At 37.6% G+C, this 20,017-nt stretch overlaps 1 protein-coding gene and 1 non-coding gene across 2 annotated transcripts in view; one reads left to right on the top strand and one right to left on the bottom strand.

Annotated features, from left to right (window-relative positions):
• Positions 1-14,916, bottom strand: part of MIS18BP1 (MIS18 binding protein 1) — a 39,256-nt gene extending 24,340 nt beyond the window's left edge. The window contains exons 1-7 of the mRNA XM_023514516.1: positions 14,259-14,916; positions 12,535-12,657; positions 11,827-12,311; positions 6,859-6,932; positions 4,569-4,699; positions 1,775-1,862; positions 634-788 (exon numbers count right to left, since the gene is read on the bottom strand). Of these exons, the coding sequence (XP_023370284.1) occupies positions 634-788; positions 1,775-1,862; positions 4,569-4,699; positions 6,859-6,932; positions 11,827-12,311; positions 12,535-12,657; positions 14,259-14,811 (1,609 nt within the window). The 5' untranslated portion in view covers positions 14,812-14,916. The remainder of the gene's footprint in view (positions 1-633; positions 789-1,774; positions 1,863-4,568; positions 4,700-6,858; positions 6,933-11,826; positions 12,312-12,534; positions 12,658-14,258) is intronic.
• A 1,539-nt stretch (positions 14,917-16,455) lies between these two features.
• On the top strand, positions 16,456-16,592 carry LOC111726152. The gene has a single exon (XR_002774001.1). It is a non-coding gene; the product is annotated as a U4 spliceosomal RNA (small nuclear RNA).
• Positions 16,593-20,017: the final 3,425 nt, after the last annotated feature.

Genomic DNA, 20,017 nt, shown 5'->3' with positions numbered 1-20,017 from the left:
TTTTTTTTTTTTTGAGACAGAGTCTCATTATGTTGCCCTTGGTAGAGTGCCGTGGTGTCACAGCTCACAGCAACTTCAAACTCCTGGGTTTAAGTGATTCTCCTGCCTCAGCCTCTCTAGTGGCTGGCACTACATATACCCTCCACAACACTATTTTATTTTGTTGTTGCAGTTATCATTGTTGTACAGCTGGCCTGGGACCCGGCAGCTTCGGTGCATGTGACCGGCACCTTAACTACTGTGCTATGGGCGCCGAGCCTAAATAGACAATATTTTAAATTGCACACGAATTTTATGGATACCCTTACATGAGTCTTTACTATAGGTTTGGGGTAGGCTGGCACCCTAAATACCCTGAGTCTAGGAAAATAAAAGAACAATCATTTTCCACTGATATATTTATCAGTGTTCTTTGGTATTCTGATTAATGGACAGGTGACACTTAATGAAGTAAGCTAAATGCTGACCATGAGCACTTCACTAAGGTTACTTCCCATTTAGTAGGGAAAGAACATGAATCTTAGGATGGTATAGGTCAAAAAACACAATACTATATATATTATAAACAATAAACTTTGTAGAGCTCATGTAAGAATTTACCACTCTATCAGTAGAAATAAATATCAAACATACCCAAGTCATCGCTATCAAGGTCATAAGTGGTGATGGCCTTTTGGAGAACATCTGTTTGTTTTTGCATTATTTTTCTTTGATTTTTGTATATTAGAGACACATCTTCCAGTTTTCTGTTTTTGGCTGGCCTTTTTTTTCTGTTCTTTGCATCAGCTCTAAAAATAATTAGAACCCTTTCATATTGGTTCTCAAAAAACAAACAAATGATGAAACAAACAAACAAACCCCACCACAAATAAACAAAGAAAACCTCCTCAAGTAAAGCTCTTTCTGCTCAGCAAAGAGTACCTTTAAAGTTACATTTTTAATCCTTCATTTCTTCCACATCCTACCCCACAAAGAACTCAAGTATAATGTCTTAAGTCAATGGACTCAAACAAAACCTCCTAACTACTTCCTACTCTATGCTCTTACAATTCCTACTTAATTTGCTATTAGGAAACTAGGGGACAACTGCCAGTTGCCTGTTTTTGTAAGTAAGTTTTCTGAAACACAGCCATGCTCATTTACACACTATCTATGGCTGCTTTTCTGCTACGAAACACAAAGTTGAAGAGATGCAATCGAAGCAACATGCCCATAAGAATAGAATACTGTCAGTCCTTCACAGAAAAAAACTGGTAGTCCCTGTTACAAGTCCCGTATTACACTGCACTTTGATTAACCTTAAACTCCGTATCCCCTATGAGCGCCTTAGGAGCAAGCATCAATCACGTTCTTCTTTGTTTTCTCAGTGTCAACCATAGTGACTACTACAGTAAGGAGCTGACACTCAATAACTACTGAAGGAACAAATAAAAAACAAAAGGACCAAGGACTTCAGACTATTTAACTCTATTTTGAAGGGAAGGGAATTGAGAATAACTCCTTGAAATATGTCAAAAGTTTTATTTTCCTTATAGATTTACTCATAATAACAGAAATTCTAGGAAAGTATATTTTCTTCTAAAATTCTTCAAAGATCAAAGATGACTTCAAATTGGCATTCCAAAAAAACCCAAACCACCTCCCCCAAACTCAAACCATGTTACATTGGCTACATGAGTATATACAATTTAATACCTAAAATAGGTACATTTTATTAAATGTGAATTATACCTCAATAAAGTTAACTTTTAAAACTGTTAAAATAACACCCTACCTTAATTGTTCTAGAAAATTATCAATGTGCTCTTTCCAATTTTCTGGAAATCCAAACATAAATTTCCTTATAAGATAATTTGGATATCCTATTTAAGGATGAACAAAAAAATTATTTAAAAGCTTAGAATTTTAAAGAGACATCATTAATTCATTAATTCATGAAATACGTACTTATTGCTTATACATACTATGTCCCAGGCATTGCTATAGATACCCAGATTCAACAGTTAACAAGGCAGATGGAATCCCTGCCCTCATGGAATGCGCCTTCTGATGTGACAGAGAAAACTAACCCATAGGTCAAATGTCTTGCTTGTTAGATAGTGATGCAGGGGAAACGGACAAGGATACCAGTATGTTCATGGGGGAGAAGAGTGGACGGCAACTTTAAAAGGACAGTCAGGGAAGTCCTCACTGAGTTAGAGACATTTCACAAAGTCCTGAAAGACATGAGGGTGAGCCATGTGGCAATATAGGGTTAGAAGCAGAGGGACTAGAAGGCAAAACGCTAAAACGAGTGTATTTTGTCAGTTTGTGAAACAATGGGGACATTCATGTAGTGGAAGTAGGACAAGGAGGAGTTAGTATCAGGAGGCTACTCAGATTGGTAACAGAGGCAGTGGGGAGCATGGAAAATTAATATAAGGTCTTGGGGTCATTTTATGGATCTGGCTATTTAATTTGGGCAAGACAGAAAGCTACGGAAAGATTCTAAGAAGAGCGACAGAATCTGACTTACTTTATTAGTAGGACTGTAGAGCTGGTATTTTGAAAAGAGTTTGCAGAAAAGCAAGAGAAGAAAGAGCGAGACCAGTTCAGAACCCACTATAACCATCCAGACAAAAGGTGAGGGAAGTCTGGACCACAGTGATATAGCAGAGTCCAAGTTTTTTTGTTCTTATTGTTTATTGTTGTTTCATGTTAATTTGAGGGCACACAGAATTAGGTTACAAAGTTTGCTGTCGTTAGGTAGAGTCTGTCTTATTGAGGTCCAAGTTTAAGATACCTTGGAGACGCACCAATAGGATGTACTGACATGCTATATGTGGATATGAGAGAAACTAAGGATTTAAGGATGCCTCTCAGAGTTTTGGTCACCACTAGATGCATGGAAAGATGGGAAAAACTATAGGCTATGTAAATTTAAGGGAGAAAAGAAGGTTTTAGACATAGTAAGTTTGAGATGCCTACAGATATCCTAGTGGAGATGTCATATGGGCACATGGAAAATGAGTTGAGTACTTAGAGGAGAGGTCTCGGTTTGGGATGTTAAATTGATGTTTGTCATTATTCTTTTTAGAGACTAAAAAGAATCAGGACAGTGCTGAGTCTAGAAAAAACCCCTAGCTACCTCATTATTTAAAGGTGAAAAGGAGAAAAATACATAAAGAAATTAAGACCGAACAGGTAAGGCAGTGAGTCAGCATGAAAACTAGAATACAGCATTCAAGAAAGCAAATAAAGTATTTCAAGGAGGTAAATGTGATGAATTCTGCTAGGTATATACAGGATTTAGCAATACAGAGGCCATTGGTGACTCTGATATGGGTTGTTTTGGAGAAGAATTGGGGGTTAAGGCATGATTAAAGAAATGGAAGAGAATTCAAGAGTAATTAGATATGTAATAGTAAGTACAGACAGATCATGTGGACTGGTTTTGTTGTAAACGAGAGCAACTGTGGCTGAAAGGAGAAGTGTGGTTAAAAGGGGGAGTTCTTTTAAGGAGAAGGAAGAATTACTGGAACAATGTCCTTGAGTAAAACAGGGAAAATGGGAGCTAGCATAAAAATGGGGAGGCCAACTCAGACGGAACACGGACAGTTCATCCACAGTAGCGCTGGAACAGATGAGAGGAAGCGGATGTGGTGCAGAAACCCTCTTCTGATTTTTCCCAGGGCTCAGGGGCATCCTCTGCCCCCTGCTATCTCACCTGAGAGATGGTCAAGGAGGAGATTTCAAAAAATGTGGGAACAGTCATCAGGAGGGAGACCAGAATGAACGATTAAGGGAATATGGTAGGATGTCAAGCTAACACCAAGGGACAACTAAAGGATTATAATTTATTGCTAGTAATGACAAGTTTAAAGTCTATTTTTCCCCAGCTACCTTGAGCTATGTACAAGGCATAGGCAGAAAATGAGATTATACCAGGACTGCGGTGATGCCAGGTGAGTCCAACAAAGAGAGGAATGAGGGACTTAAATTATATACTTATAAATGCAATTCCTTATAAATAAAAGTTCTGTTTCTCAATTTTTTTTTTTTTTTTTTGAGATAGAGTTCACTCCGCTACCCTGGGTAGAGTGCCATGGTGTCATCATAGCTGACAGCAACCTCAAACTCCTGGGATCAAATGATCCTCCTCCCTCAGCCTCCTGAGAAGCTGGGACTATAGGTGCCTAGGTGATGGCCAGCTAATGTTTTCTACTTTTAGTAGAGATGGGTCTCACTATGTAGCTCAGTCTGGTCTGGAATTCCTAAACGCAAGTGATCCTGCTGCCTTAGCCTCTCAGAGTGCTACAATTATAGGTATGGGCCACTACACCCATTCAATTTTAATTTTAAAAAAGTCACTGAACATATTTAAATTGTCATCAAGTGATTAAATCAGAAAAAATCATCAATTCTGTAAATTTTATATAATGTGATCAATTCTGCTTTAATTAGGAGGCTTCATTTATTCCTAATTTTAAAAAACCTAATTAAAAGGTAAAAAATATATATTATTGTTAATATCATAGTTAATTGCTTCCCTTATTAAAATAATTCATCAATTAATGACAGTCATTTACCTGCTTCTTTCATGGAAACCCGGTCTATCATTCCTTTCAACATATAAATGTTGCCTGTTTTAGTCCTAACTTTGTTGTGCTCAATCCGCTCTACAATTACATTGCTGTGCCAATATATGTTAGTGACGTCTCTAGCCAAAAAAAGAAAAAAGAAACTTTCATAAGGCTGAAATATTCCGATTTTACCAGTAGTCACAATGCACATATAGGTATATACAAAGTTATAACAGAAAGCAGTAATATGCACTCTAGCTACAGCCACACTAACAACATTATAAATCTAATTACAAAACATAGAGGGACTAAAGAATACCGCAGAACTCAGAACTGCTTGGCTACTGTGAGCCTCAGAGTATGTGCCAAGAAACTGTACTGTGGCCAAACCATGTCCCTACTATAAAATGTATTATTATCAAGGAAGAAGAGGCCTCTCTAACTATCTGGTGCTGGCAAACCTTGCAAATCCAGCTTAACTCAGCTTCCAAAGAACGATTTCCCTGCACCTCTCCCTTAGGGTCTACATTATTATTAACCTCTGTGTAGAAATGTAGACTGAAACCACCTAATCTAATTTTTTTTTTTTTAGAGAGACAGAATCTCACTCCTTTGCCCTCAATAGAGTGCTATGAAATCACAGCTCACAGCAACCTCCAGCTCTTGGGCTTAGGTGATTCTCTTGCCTCAGCCTCCTAAGTAGCTAGGACTACTAGGGCGCCCATCATGACACCTGGCTATTTTTTGTTACAGTTTGGCCGGGGCCAGGTTCAAACTTGTCACCCTCAGTATATGGGGCCAGCGCCCTACTCACTGAGCCACAGGAGCCGCCCTGATGTTTTGTTTTGTTTTGACCTTCACTAGACGGCCAAATGTATTTATCTTTCATTTTGGAAACTACTAACAAGAAGTTCCAGTTGGGAAAAAACAAACTATAGTATCAACCTATTCTTCATATCTCTTTTTCTTTTTTTTTTTTTTGAGACGGAGCCACAAGCTGTCCCCCTGGGTAGAGTGCCATGGCATCACGCTCACAGCAACCTCCAACTCCTGGGCTCAAGCGAGTCTCCTGCCTCCGCCTCCCAAGTAGCTGGGACTACAGGCGCCCGCCACAACGCCCGGCTATTTTTTGGTTGCAGCCATCATTGTTGTTTGGCGGGCCCGGGCTGGGGATTCGAACCTGCCACCTTAGGTGTATGTGGCTGGCGCCTTAGCCGCTTGAGCCACCGGCGCCGAGCCCATATTTCTTTAAATTAAGCTAAACATATATATAAAATAGAGCAAAATATGAAGCTGTACTGTGTAAGTGTTGAGCATTCTCCTACTCATCAGTTAACTATTATGAATAAACATATTAATCACGAGTATAATAAATAAGGAAGTTAAGTTCCTTTAATTTGGTCAAGTAGGATCAAACGCATGTTTAACACAGTATCACTTCTTTTCCATTCATTTCGCTTTATTTATTAAATAATAACAATAATTTAAATAACACTCTAAAAGCACTATTCTCTAGTCTTACATTTAATCCTCAACTCAACTAACAAGGCAGGAAACACAATTATCCACACGGCACAGATGAAGAAACGAAGTCGCAGTAAGGAGCAGCAGTGGGTTCCAACAAAGCAATCCACGTTGCCTCTTGTACATTAAGGAAATGGGGGCAAAGTGACAGATACAGCGTAGACAGTGCGGATTTTATATACTCAAATTATATAAATACCTCAAATATAAGTACTTTAATGATATCTTAATGTTTTATTAGCGTTAAGAAACTGGTCTTGAAGACTAGACAACGGTGCTGACAGAGCAGCGGACTCAGACAAAGCTCACTTACTTGATGATGCTCACACTTTTTTAGGGAGAACCAGAAAGTGCCAATGATTACTTAATGTGTAGCTGGGTGGCAGAATTTTAAATAATTTTTATTCCTTTTCTGGCTCAGTAATTTATATTTGGTCATCCCAATTTACATGTGAGAATCTGGACGGAAATGTAGGTAGCAAATATTAACTGATCATATGTAATTAAGGAGATAATACCAGTCTTCTTAGCACCACAGTGCCTCAGAAAATAATAAAACACTATACAAATTTGAGCTGTCACTATTTTAAAAATAACTTGAGTAAACAGGCAAAAACAAGAAAGCTACTAACAAGTAGCATGGCCAGGACCTGCATGGTCATTTTACTTTTTTGTCTTCAATTATTACCTCCTTTCATGCATCACCTTCTAAGCGCTCATACACATTATTTTCTTAAGTTTTATTAAAAGAATATTGAAATGTTATACTCACATCAGTTTTCCTTCTACACATATAGCTGTATCATCGTTGATGATTTTAATCATCCATTCCTGTAGCTGGATGACCTAATCAAGCATAAAGTAAAGAACACATTCCCTATTACTTGTAGTACAAGTATTACAGAATTAAATTACATTGAAAGAGAAAACCTCAGTGATCCAAGTGATTCCTCAGTACTGAGCTATCTAGGAACCACATTCCCTTTTAAATAGTCTTGTATATGAAGGGAAACACTAAATTTAGGCTGTATCGCATAGCTTCTTCTACAATCCAGACGCAATTATTTTTAAATACTATTATATCAAATCTCAACCAATGGGGGAAAATCATATGAAATACCAAGTTGTACATTAAAATAGTAGCATTCCAATGGGGGTGGGGGTCAGGAACTGATTCCACATCTGTTTAAGCAGCACAGTAAAACATGCAAAAACAAACTGTTGGCAGAGTTAGTCTCTGACCTCCCTATTGGAATGCAACTGTTAAACCACATCCTACGAAGAATACAATCACTTGGAGGGAGAAAATAGTCAGCTGTGTGTATACCATCACTGCTGTCCCTAAAAAATTACAGTATTTTTTTTGTAAAGTTGATTGAGAGTTGCATTTCAATTTTCTATAAACTATAATGGTGACTGCTGGTAACCTACATTTAATAGAACTCTATTTCAAAGGAAACATCTGAATAGTTCAGATAATTCCTTTGGTACAAAATCCCATTTTAATGGAAAAATTTTTATGAACATCTGTGCAAAGATATCATTGTTTATATCACATAACAATTACCTGAGATACATTAAAGAAGGCATCAATCAGATGGAGATACTAATGCGTACCACACCGCTTATATAAAGTATCAAGATGTTCATTCATTATTCATTCAACAAATATTGTTGAATACGATACTGTTTTAGGCAGTGAAGATTCAGTGAGAAACAAAAAGGATGCTTTCTTAGAACAAGTATTCTTGTGTGTTTTGGGGGGGTATGTAGAAGTAAGTAGACAAGTAGTATCCAAACAGTCAAATATTAAAATGTCAGGTGGTGATAATTACTATTAAAAAAAAACCATAAGTCATTAGATAATTGGGGGTGCTTTTTAGGTAAGATAGTCAGGGAAGGTCTTAGAACAGAAAATTGATGAAGTAAGGGATGAGACAACTGTATGTTTGCGAGACTGTTCCAGAGAGAACAAGCACCAACACCCTAAGTAGGTAGCAAGGAAGGCACAGCAATTTGAAAGGAATGAGAAAGAATGAGAGGTGGGGTTGGAGATCTCCCGGATTAATTATGTAAAGCCCTTTAAACCATGGCGAGGCTTAGTGTTTTCTAGTAGATGGGAAGTTACTGGAGGATTTTGAGCAGGACAGTAAAATGACTTCAGGTTCTGTCTAGAAAACAGATTCAAGAGGCAAATCTGTAAGCAGGGAGACCATTAGGTTACGCAGTAATCCCTGGACTAGAAGGTAGTATTTGAGGAGTGAGAAGTGGTCAGATTCAGGACAGTAGAACCAACAAGATTTCTTCATGTTTTGGATATGGATTATGAGAAAACCAAGAGTCCAAGATTGAATCTAAAATTTTTGCCTAAGTACCTGAGAAAATGGTATTGCTATATATTAATACAGGATAATGATGGATAAGGTTTATGGTGAAGAAATCAGAATTTTGTTGTAGACATTTTAAATTTGAGGTATCAACAGAAAAGTTGGAAATGCAAAGGTGACTGGAAATCAGGAAGCGGGGAGTAAAAACCTACTGACTGGGTACAATGAACAGTAGCCTGCTGAGGAATACAGTAAAAGCCTCAATTTAAGATTATGAAAAGCATTTATGTAACAAAAACAATTGTACCTCCTTAATATTTTGAAATTAAAAAAATAGAAAAGTTGTATAGACAATTAGATATCAACAAAATAGTCATACAGATAATTATGCATGAGTGTGGAGTTTAGAGAATACTTTGAGCTAGAAATATATACTTGGGAGCTGGCAACATAGAGATGGAATTTAAAACAACAACCCTAGGGATAAGAGTGCGAGTAGATAGAAAACCATTTCTAGGACTGATCTGAAGGAGTTCCAACATTTACAGGACTGATTCTGGGGACAGGAAAAGGAAGCAACAAAGAGGACGGAGAAGGAATGTTCAGTGATGGAGCAGAAAATCAGGGACGAGATGTCCAGGAATCCAACAGAAAACGCAGAACACCTTTTTACAAAGATGTTTTGAGTCATTTTGTTAAAATCTCATGAGGGACTAAGAATATGGAGCAAAAAATCAGTTACTGGATTTGGTGATACGGAGATGATCAGTGAACTTGGAAAGGGCGATTTTCATAGAGTAATGGATATCCAAAATAGAACCTTTCAAAAGGGAATGGGAGAAGGAATTAAAACGGTGAATATATATGCCTCCTTCAAGATGTTTTCCTATAAAAGGAAATTAAAAACTGAGATAATAGCTTAAGTTGATAGATGATAAAGGAAAGGTAGGCCTCTGTTTACATTTTTAAAAATGTAGGCCATGTTTCAGCATGTTTATATGTTAATAAGAATGATCAAGAGAATATTAAAGGGATAAATTGCAGGGGCAATTACCTTTAGGTGGGAAGAGGAAATGAAGAGGCCCTGAAAAGGAGCATAAATTGTTCATGCATTTAAATACCTGGACATAGCAGCAGGCAGACTGGGAGATTGGGTGAAGGGATTATAAGGTTCTCAGTGAACTGAGAATGAGCACAAGGGAGAAGGTTGGGAGTTTTAGGAGAGGAAAGGAGTGAAGAAAGTCATAGAATGGATTAACGAGTGAAATGTACCAGGACTAAGGAACAATATTGAGAGCCCACTGTTTGCTGTCCAATTAAAAATGAGAACTGTCAGTATGGCTGTGTGTTTTCCTCTAGTAACCATTAGCTCTCAGGTACAGGCATACAGCAAAACACTTAAATTTAACCAGGGCTAGAAGTTGCCAGCAGAAGACAGAGGAAGAAAGGAACTGAAGAGGGTTGAGAGTTATAACCTGCAGTAGTTATAATGAACCATGGAATTTAAGTGGGGTAAAGAGGGAAATGAGAACACGAAAGAGTTGATGGACTGAAAGCTGTCTTAGTAGGGTCAGAGTGTTGATGGTGAGGAGTAGGAGGCAAAATGATCTGAACTACAGAAGTTGGCAGTGAGAGAGTGAAATTTGGTGCATGTATTATTTGGTAATGAAAAGAAATGGGTATGGTGATGGAAGAGCATAAAGGCAGCAGAAAGGTCACTGAATACGAAGGTAGCAGGCAGAATGGACGGATCATCCATACGAATGCTGATGTCACCAGAGATAATGACAGAAGTAGTAGCAGAGAAAAAGCTAACAGGCATCAAACACTTCAAGAAGAATGCAAGGTCATGACTAGGAGGTTATTTTATTGGTGACTTACAAGAGGGGACAGGGAGTAGTAAACTTTTATGACATGTGCTTCAAAGATGCTTTAGAAATAGGAAAAATGGCCTGAAGTAGCAATGAGGAGTAAGAAACAGAGACACACCTTGTATCGTTTCTAAGTCCAATGGAGTGTAGGGTATGGTAGAAAAAATAGCCACCAATTCAGAGGGTTGTTTGTAGAAGCCATATTTTAGTTAGAAGAAAGTTAAGAAATGTTCATAGACGATTAAGAATATAACATATTACTGACAACCTACTTAGAGTTCGAGAAGACATAATGTTTAGAGAATTGAGGATGAGTGAAAAATTGCATAAAAATTAGGGGACATAAAGAACTAAACAGTGATAAGAGTCCCTGGAAGCGTGGACTTCTCATGGTAACTAAGAGGATGGTAGAAATAGTACTGTGGGGTGTCTCGAAACAGTTCTCTTCAAACTTTTTTGTTCAACACACCTCATATATTTTCAAGTCAATAACTAAGCCAGGGGCTTCTAATTTTTTTTTATCTCTGTTGCTATTAGAAGAATAAGAGTTGTCCTGGGCCACACAAACACTAATGAAAACTGAATAACTAAAAAGGTTAAAGATAAAAAAAGTCCTCATAAAAGCAGCATATGGCCTGTGGGCCACAGTTGGTCACCTTGTGGTAAAGCTTTTCATCAAAAGTATAAGCATTTGTAAATAATGCAATTTCCAGTGAATAAACTGAGAAATGAAACTGTAACTGTTACACTATCTTTAAAATTTAGATGGCATTTATATACCATCACAATTTGATACCCATTATCAATCATCCATTTAAGAATTAATGGGCAAATCTTTAACAATGAGAAATTTTACATTTTATCTTTCCCTTTAAACTTGTATTTCCATTCTACTTTCTTCAAAGAATTTATCCCAATTCAGTAGAACCTCTATAACTGACCACCTCCCTACACCAACCACTTTCTTAAGCTGACCTAATTTTCCTGCACTAGATATGCATGAAAATACATACATAATACAGTAGGCCAGTTCCTTAGTTGACCATACCCATATGTTGATCAGTTTGTTACAGTCCCATGGGTCATCAACTTACAGATGTTCTAATGTATAACATTACTTAATGTTCTGAAGTCTTTTACTGATCACTTTACATTGAAAAATTCTCAAATGTTCAGATGCTACAATTCCTTTCTATTTCAATCGTTCTCCTAACAGTACCCCAAGAATCAGAAAACAGAACAGGAACAAGTTCAGTGTTCATGCCCAAAGGGAATAAGTAACTTAGTGGAGCCTACATAACTAGTAAAAGAGCAAGACAAGACTCAACAAGTGGGTCTTCCTTTAGCTCACTGCTCCTTCTACTAGGCCACACTGTAGCTAGAGGAATAATCATAAAGCATGAAAATGAAGCTACTGTGAACAATGAGAGCACAGGCTCAAATACTAGCTAAGGAAAAAGATAGCAAGGGAGCAGAGAGCTCAAGTTGTTGAAGAACAGGAGTAAAAATAGAAATAAATATTTACCTTAAAAAATCTCCTACCTTATTTTTTTTAACTCCATTTGTAGCAGTTTGAAATACACCTGGAGGGGAAAGCTTTGAAACATTTCTTTGTGACCTTCGAGGTATTTTTATATGAAGTCTTGGCGTTGCCAGTACAATTTTACATGTATCTTCCAAGAAACCTGGACTACTATTCTCTATGGATACTGTTTTTTCATTTCCTTCTTTAATTTCCTGTTGTGAAGACATTTCTGTTGTCATCTTGCTACTGGAAACCATTAGTTGACTGTCATTTTTAATGGGAACAAAACTGAGACTGAGAGTCTCAACGTTAGTATTTTGGAATTTTTCATCGGCAGAATCAATGCTTTCTGAAACAAACATGCTCTTTTTGGACTTAGTGGTTGCAATTATGTTCTCTTTGGAATGAAGAATCTGTTTAGCCAACTGAGCTCTAGTTAATGTCTTGTTTGAGGCTCCTTTAGCCGAAAAATGTTCTTGTTGTTGGTTTAGAATTGGAAGTTCTGCAAAAAATACAAAGCAAAACTAAATTTATAGAAGGAACTTATGAAATTAAGAGAATGCTCCAGCCCCCTGTCCAATCTTTCTCTGAGTGCCTCCAGCTTTTATAATTCAAGCTTTTGTCCACAGTCAATGTGTGCTGCTCATATAGAGAAAATAATTACCTAGAACATCTAACAATACATTCAAGTAACAAACTAAGAAACAAAACACAGAACAGTTTACCATAAGTTAAATTGTGCAGTGGTGCTTTGTTTTCCTGTGGGCACTGAGTCTCGTGTTTGTCCAGAAGGAAATTATTTGTTGATTCTAGAGGAACACCCTGGACCGAGACTGAGGTTCTATTTTCTAAAAATAAAGAAGTTGAATTGTATTAGTGACTGAGAAGAAAAAGATATCTTTTTAAATTCTTAAAGACACGGGAGGTTCAGTAATGAACCGACTAATATACTGTACTTTTTGTAGCATATGACATTTAAATTTGTCCTTTATATCTTCTCATGCCTTCACCTCATTCTCTATACCCATATCATGCTGAGGAAGAAGTTTTAAAAAATTTCTCCAAGGCCAGGTATATGCTTAACACCGGTAATCCCAGAACTTTTGGGAAGCCACGGTGAAAGGATTGCTTGAGGCTAGGAATTCAGCACCGGCCTGGGCAACACAGTGAGATGCCCCATCTCTGCTTAAAAAAAAAAGAAAAAAAATTAGCCAGGCAGGGTGGTGCGCACCTGTACTCCCAGCTCTCAGGATGCAGAGGCAGGAGAAATGCTTTAGCCCAAGAGCTTAGGGCAGAGCAGTAAGCTATGACTGACTGCATTTCGGCTTGGGAGACAGAGCAAGACTCCGTCTCTAAAGCAAAAAGAAAGAAAAAGAAAGTCTAGACGTATTGAAATTAATCTGATAAGTACCTTAACTGAGCCCCCGTTCTATTCCTTCTTCTTTCTGCACCATTTCAGTTAAATTATCCTTCCAGTTGCTCAGGCCAAAATAAAAAAACCAAACCAAACCAAAAAATACCCTACAGTTATCCTTTATCTCTTTCTCTTACATTCTCCTCCCAGTCTATGAGCAAATCCTATTAGTTCTACCTTCAAAACATATCCAGAGTCCAACAACTTTTTCTTCACTACCACCACCTGAACCAAGCCAACACCAGTTGTCATCTCAAGTACTATAGAAACTCTATTTCAAATCAGCAGCCAGAGTGACATTTTAAATTTAAATTAGATCACATCTGTAATCCTAGCATTCTGGGAGGCTGAGGAGGGTGGATTGCCAGAGCTCAGGAGTTGAGACCAATCTGAGCAAAAGTGAGAGACCTTGTTCTCTAAAAATAGCTGGGTGTGGCAGGTGCTTGTAGTCCCATCTACTTGGGAAGCTGGGGCAAGAGGATCGCTTGTGCCCAAGAGTTGGGGTTGCTGTGAGCTATGATGCCATAGCACTCTACTGAGGGTGACAAAGTGAGACTGTCTCAAAAAAAAAAAAAAATTAAGTCAGACCTTGTCAGTCCTCTGCTCAAAACCTACCAGTGGCTCATTATCTTGCTCACAGTAAAAGTCAAAACTCTTACACTTACCTCTAAGGTCCTACATTATCTGATCCACTCTTTTTTTCTTTTTTTGGTAGTTTTTGGCTGGGGCTGGGTTTGAACCCACCACCTCTGGCATATGGGGTCAGCGCCCTACTCCTTTGAGCCACAGGCACTGCCCCGTCTGACCCACTCTTATTCATCCCTTTTCTGGAGCTGTGTACTCACTCCATGGCACACTAACTTCACAGCCAGTATGTTTAATTATGTCTTCTCACCAAATTAAAGATGAGCTAAACAAGGGCAGGGACTTTTGTCCATTATGTCCACTGCTGTATTCTCAGCACTTACAAAAGTGTTTGGCACATTAAACGTTTAAGACATTGTAGTCTTTTAGCCCACATGTAACAAAACTAACCTTTCAATGAACTGTTAGATGATTGGAATGAATTGTTGTTTTCCTTTTCTTCACAGAGGTAGGTATGCTGCAATAATTTTTTCTCAGCTTTGTTAGGAGTGAAGAAGATTTTATTACTTTCATTTCTCTGTGGTTCTAATAAACTACTATTTCTTGATGCTTGTTCTTGCTTGTCACACAGTACTTTTTCTTTCATTCTTTGAAATATTTTTCCTGGTGATTCATAGTTTGCTTTATTTTTTAATCCATCCTTATTGGGCTTTATAGCACTGATATCAAGAGACTTGTTGGAGGTAGTAGCCTCTACTAGCATGGTAGATTGAAATATATTTTTATTGTTAAAAGCTGTCATATCTACGAACTGCTTCTTTTTAAAGTCATTCAATTTTAAAGAGGAGTTCTGATATTTCAGCAAATCTTTTATAGGAGTAAGTGTGCCTGAAGGAATGCTATCAAGAAAGACTGCATCCAGGGACAGATTTCTCCTCTGAGAAGACATCTCTGCAGACGGGTGAATTCCTGGATGTTTCAAAGGTGTTGCAATCATCTTCATAACACAGCAGCAACAAAATTCCTCTAAGAGAAAATTGACTTAAGCAGTTTTCAGGACAGAACTTCAGCAGGGAACCAGAGACACCTGTAGTTCAATATGAAATCAATCTTTATCATGCTTTGCTATATAAAAAGTTTGAAGTTTATTTGCTTTCCATGACAACATCACACTCATTAAAATGTTTAACTGCTTCACAATAACACTTGACAATCTATAATTTACAAATCAGACTAACCTTTCATTTTTTGGTTGAAGTCTCATTTTTATTGTTTTTCAACAATAATACGCAATTTTGTCTTCAACATGCAGACATGAAGTTTGGTCTTTGTATCTTTATAGAAAAGCAGCATTTATCAAATAATGAATCTAATGTTCTAAGGATTGAATTTTATTTTATTTTATTTTTTTTTAAGAATGAGGGTTTCACAGTTGCCCAGGCTGGAGGACAGCCCCCCACCCCAATCATAGCTCACTGTAACCTTGAGCTTTTGGACTCAGATGATTCTCTCACCTTAGTCTCCCAAGTAGCTGAGCCTACAGGTGGTCACTGCCACATCCAGCTAATTTTTAAAAAGTTTTCCTGTAGATATAGGGCAGTGGTTCTCAACCTTTATACCACAGCCCTTTAATACAGTTCCTGTGGGCTGCTGATGTAGGTTCTCACCATATTGCCCAGGCTGGTCTTGAATACTCAATTTAGAACTCTTTCCCTGCTTCAGCCTTCCAAGTGCTGGGATTACAAGGGTTAGCCATTGTGCCTGGGATAAGTATTGAATTTTGAATATATGATTCTGAAATTTACTTGAACTTCAAGTCTTAAAGGTTCCAACCTAATATTTGGATGAAAAGGAACTAAATGATGTCAGCATAAGGCACTACACTGTGTTATAAAGAATTAAGTTTCAAAATATTGTTTTCCCCTTTATGCAAGTAAATTTTAAGGCAGCAGCTGCAATGGATCTATTCTAATAAAAGCTAAAATGTCTATTTGTTTATTTATATAATCCCTAGTCCTGATTTTTCTGCTCTAAAACATTTAAATTAAAGGGCTTAGTTTAGCCGGGTATTGTGGCAGGCACCTATAGTCCCAGTTACTTGGGAGGCTGAGGCAAGAGAATTGTTTAAGCCCAAGAGTTTGAGGTTGCTGTGAGCTATGATGCTACCACACCCTACTGAGGGTGACATAGTGAGACTCTGTCTCAAAAAATAAATAAATAAATAAAAGGGCTTAATTGAAAAACTCTCAAATAAAAAATTCATCCTAATTATTAAAAAATGTAATGCTATTTGCAATTTTTTAGAAGAAATCATGTACTTGAGCTTACATGGTTTTAGACTTAACTTATTTCTCATGTATTAATTTTATTTTCCACACCTAGAAACTAAGATTCCAGGTGGACAACCACAGAGTTGCATTCAGTTAATAACTTGGTAGATAAAATATTGCAACTCAATAAGCCTGGAACTTACTATTCTAGATTTGTAGCATCTCTTATTAGTGAATTTATAATTATTACAATCAGTTTTTTGACATCATAAACATAAAAAGCCTATAATAGAAAATACTAATGCAGTCAGGCCAAAAGACATTAACTATCTTTACCTAGAGTAACTTCTGTGAGAATAAGGTAAAAATGCACATACAGCTCTGTACAATGGCACTATCATAGCCAATGAAGTTTATCCAAGGTATGACTATTACTAACTGAAAACTTTTCCCAATACCCCAGTGATAATTTGCAATATAGATGGCATTGGCAATTTGACAGTCTCTATAGAGACTGAACATAAAAAAAAAAACAATGACTTATAGGCTGGCACAGTGGCTCACACCTATAATCCTAGCTCTCTGGGAGGCCAAGGCAAGTGGATAGCTTGAGCTCATGAGTTTGAGACCAGCCTGAGCAAGAGTGAGATCCCATCTCTACTAAACATGAAAAATGGAGGCAAGAGGATTGCTTGAGCCCAAGAATTTGAGGATGCTGTGAGCTGTGACATCAGCACTCTACCAAGGGTGACAAAGTGAGACTGTTTCGGAAAAAAAATTCATGTATCAAGTACTATTTTATCTAATAATTTATAACAGAAAAGAAAAAATATTTCTCAGTAATAACTGACAAGGAAGGATATCTTGGGATACTAATGTATATATTTATATGTTCATCATTATGCTAGATGCCAGGAATCCTGTGCTGGGAGTTATAACATTCGTTAGCCATTCACTTTAAATAATAATAAAGCTGTATTATCTCTCAAAAACAAAAATGAATAGATAGTTACAGAGAAAAATAGCAAAGAATGTTCAGCTTTATACAATCTTAATTCCTCAAAGTCAGGGTCTAAGGACATGCTAAATAGAAGGTAAAAACTACAAATAAGGTAGCAAAGAGGTGGCCAAGATGTAGATAATATTTTGTAAAATTTTGTAATGAATATTTTGTACATAAAGGTACATTTAACTATAACTTCCCCTATGCATGGCGATTTTATGGGCAACTTTTGGGACACCCTATATAATTTTAATATGATAAGCCTTTATTTACATTAACTGCTTAAAGTTTTTTGAAAATTCTGATTCGTATAACTTATTCTGAAAACTGACTAATGCTGATGTACTTAGAAAAAAATTTTTATTTATTCAACATAAAGACTCAGGAATGGGAAAACCACTGTATGAAAGGGCTGGCTATCATCATTTATGTAACAATCATGCACTGCATAATGACATGGAGGCCAACAAGCCCTGTGTATTACAGTGAGCCCATAAGATGATAACATTTTAATATAGTATTAAAGTATTTTTACTGTACCTTTTCTATATTTAGATATGTATAAATACACAAATACTTAACCTTTTGTTATAACTGCCTACAGTATTCAGTACAGTAATATGCTGTGCAGGTTTGAGCAACAGGCTACCATCTAGATTTGTATAAGCATATTGAAGTTCTCACAGCGATGCTGATGACATAATCACCTGAGGATGCATTTCTCATAACATATGACTCTATACGTAAACAAAGAACTACTAAGCAATTGTTATCATGTATGTGGCCCTGAATGTAACTGTTACTTCTCTTGCTAAAAAGACATGGGAGGTTTTTCTAATAATATTTATTTATTATTTTGAGACAGTCTCAAGCTGTCACCCTGGGTAGAGTGCCGTGGCATCATAGCTCACAGCAACCTCTAAGTCTTAGGCTCAAGTGATCCTCTTATCTCAGTTTTTCTATTTTTTTTTTTAGTAGAGGTGGTGGTGTCTTGCTTTTGCTCAGGCTGGTCTTGAATTCATGAGCTCAAGCTATCCACCCTCCTCTGCCTCCCAGAGTGCTAGGATTACAGGTGTGAGCCACTGCACCTGGGTCTAATAATTTTTATAATGTCAAAAGTCAAAAATCACTGAGTACACTAATCAAAACTGGGAGGATGGACAGATGTGGTGGCTCATGCCTGTAATCCCAGCATTTTGGGGAAAAAGAAGCAAAACAAAAATGGGAGGTCTAGATAGGGAAAATAAGAGAATTTTAAGGTAATAGGCAAGGGAAGCCCTTAAAAAAAATAGGCAGCACATATGACAATAGGTTAAGAGACCTAATGAATAAATTTTAAAAAACGATCAACACAGAAAATGGTCAGAAGACATAAAAAATAATTAATAGAAGCAATACAAATGGCCAATAAATGTGCCAACATCCAATTTTACTAATATATAAAGAGACGCTAATTAAAACAGTGGGAGATTTCTTCTTCACATCAGTAAAGATTAATTTCACAATATAGGTCTGCATACTATTGACACAAAAATTCCACTTCTAAATTTTTTTCCATACAGAAACATCTACATAGGAAGGCAAATACATGTAGTAATATAATAATAGTCAATATTTACTATTTACTCCATGTCAGCCACTATGTAATTTTACAGCATCTTTTAAGAGTTAAGTACTGTTACTGTTCCTGGTTTGGAGAAAACGAAATTAAGCGATTAAGTAACCTGTCCAAGGTCACACTTACTGGTAAGTAAGGAACAGCAAGACCCAAACAAGTCTACTCAAACGCAAAGCCCAAGTTATCTTTACCACTGTGCACTACACAAGGATGTTCACGGCAATGAGGGGAAATTAGGAAGCACTCAATGAAGGACAAAATAAATGCCACTACGCCCACACAACTGAGTTCTATAAAAAGATATACATGCACCCCCAAATATAAAATTACAAAAAAGAAGCAGAACAGAACACATAATTACATTTTCATTAAACCACCCCCCCCAATAATAAGCAGAGGCAAAACATCTGGAAGTGCAACAGATTGTAAACAGTGCTTATCTTTGAAGAGTAGCATCAAGAGGCCTTCCATTTTCTAAATAATTTTATTAACACCTGAAAATGTTTGCAACCAGGGCAGCGCCTGTGGCTCCGTGAGTAGGGCGCCGGCCCCATATACCGAGGGTGGTGGGTTCAAACCCGGCCCCGGCCAAACTACAACAAAAAAATAGCCGGGCGTTGTGGCGGGTGCCTGTAGTCCCTGCTACTTGGGAGGCTGAGCCAAGAGACTCAATCGCTTAAGCCCAGGAGTTGGAGGTTGCTATGAGCTGAGACGTCACAGCTCGCTACCCAGGGCAATAAAGTGAGACTCTGTCTCAAAAAAAGAAAAAGAAAAGAAAAGAAAATGTTTGCAACCAGCAAACAATGAAACCTCTGTAAGTTAACCACCGAAGGGGATGGCACAAACTGGTCAACACACAGAGGTGGTCAACATAAGGAAGCAGGCCTACAGTACATCCTGTGTGAGACCGGCCTATGAAAACTAGGTCAACTCAAGGAGGTGGTCAGCTATGAAGTTTCTACTGTAATTTAATAAGAAGAAAACATAAGCTGGAAGAATCAATTGCTTCTATGGGCCTGTGGGTTCTGTGTCCAACGCACAATTTTTCGGCTTGGTAATCGTTCTGTCCTATTTTCTTCCTAGCAGTGACTTTAGAACAAAGACTCAGCGCGCTTACCATGGACAAGAATTTCAGCAACAGTGTTCTACTCTTTTGACAAAAGCAGTACACACGCAACAAATACACAGAGTGAGGGCGCAGTGGTGAAATCGCTGTCAAAGCCAGAAACCTACGAGAGACCGCACCGGCCCAGGCGCTCAAGGGCTGGGACTCGCACAGCAGGCGGCGACCGGTGACCAGGATGTAAGACCGGAACAC

The sequence above is a fragment of the Otolemur garnettii genome, unplaced genomic scaffold (assembly GCF_000181295.1).
Source record: "Otolemur garnettii isolate 467f Iridium unplaced genomic scaffold, OtoGar3 scaffold00054, whole genome shotgun sequence".
In the NCBI taxonomy this organism is placed as follows: Eukaryota; Metazoa; Chordata; class Mammalia; order Primates; family Galagidae; genus Otolemur; species Otolemur garnettii.
The sequence above is the reverse complement of the archived record's forward strand: the minus strand, read 5'-3'. Positions and strand labels throughout refer to the sequence as shown.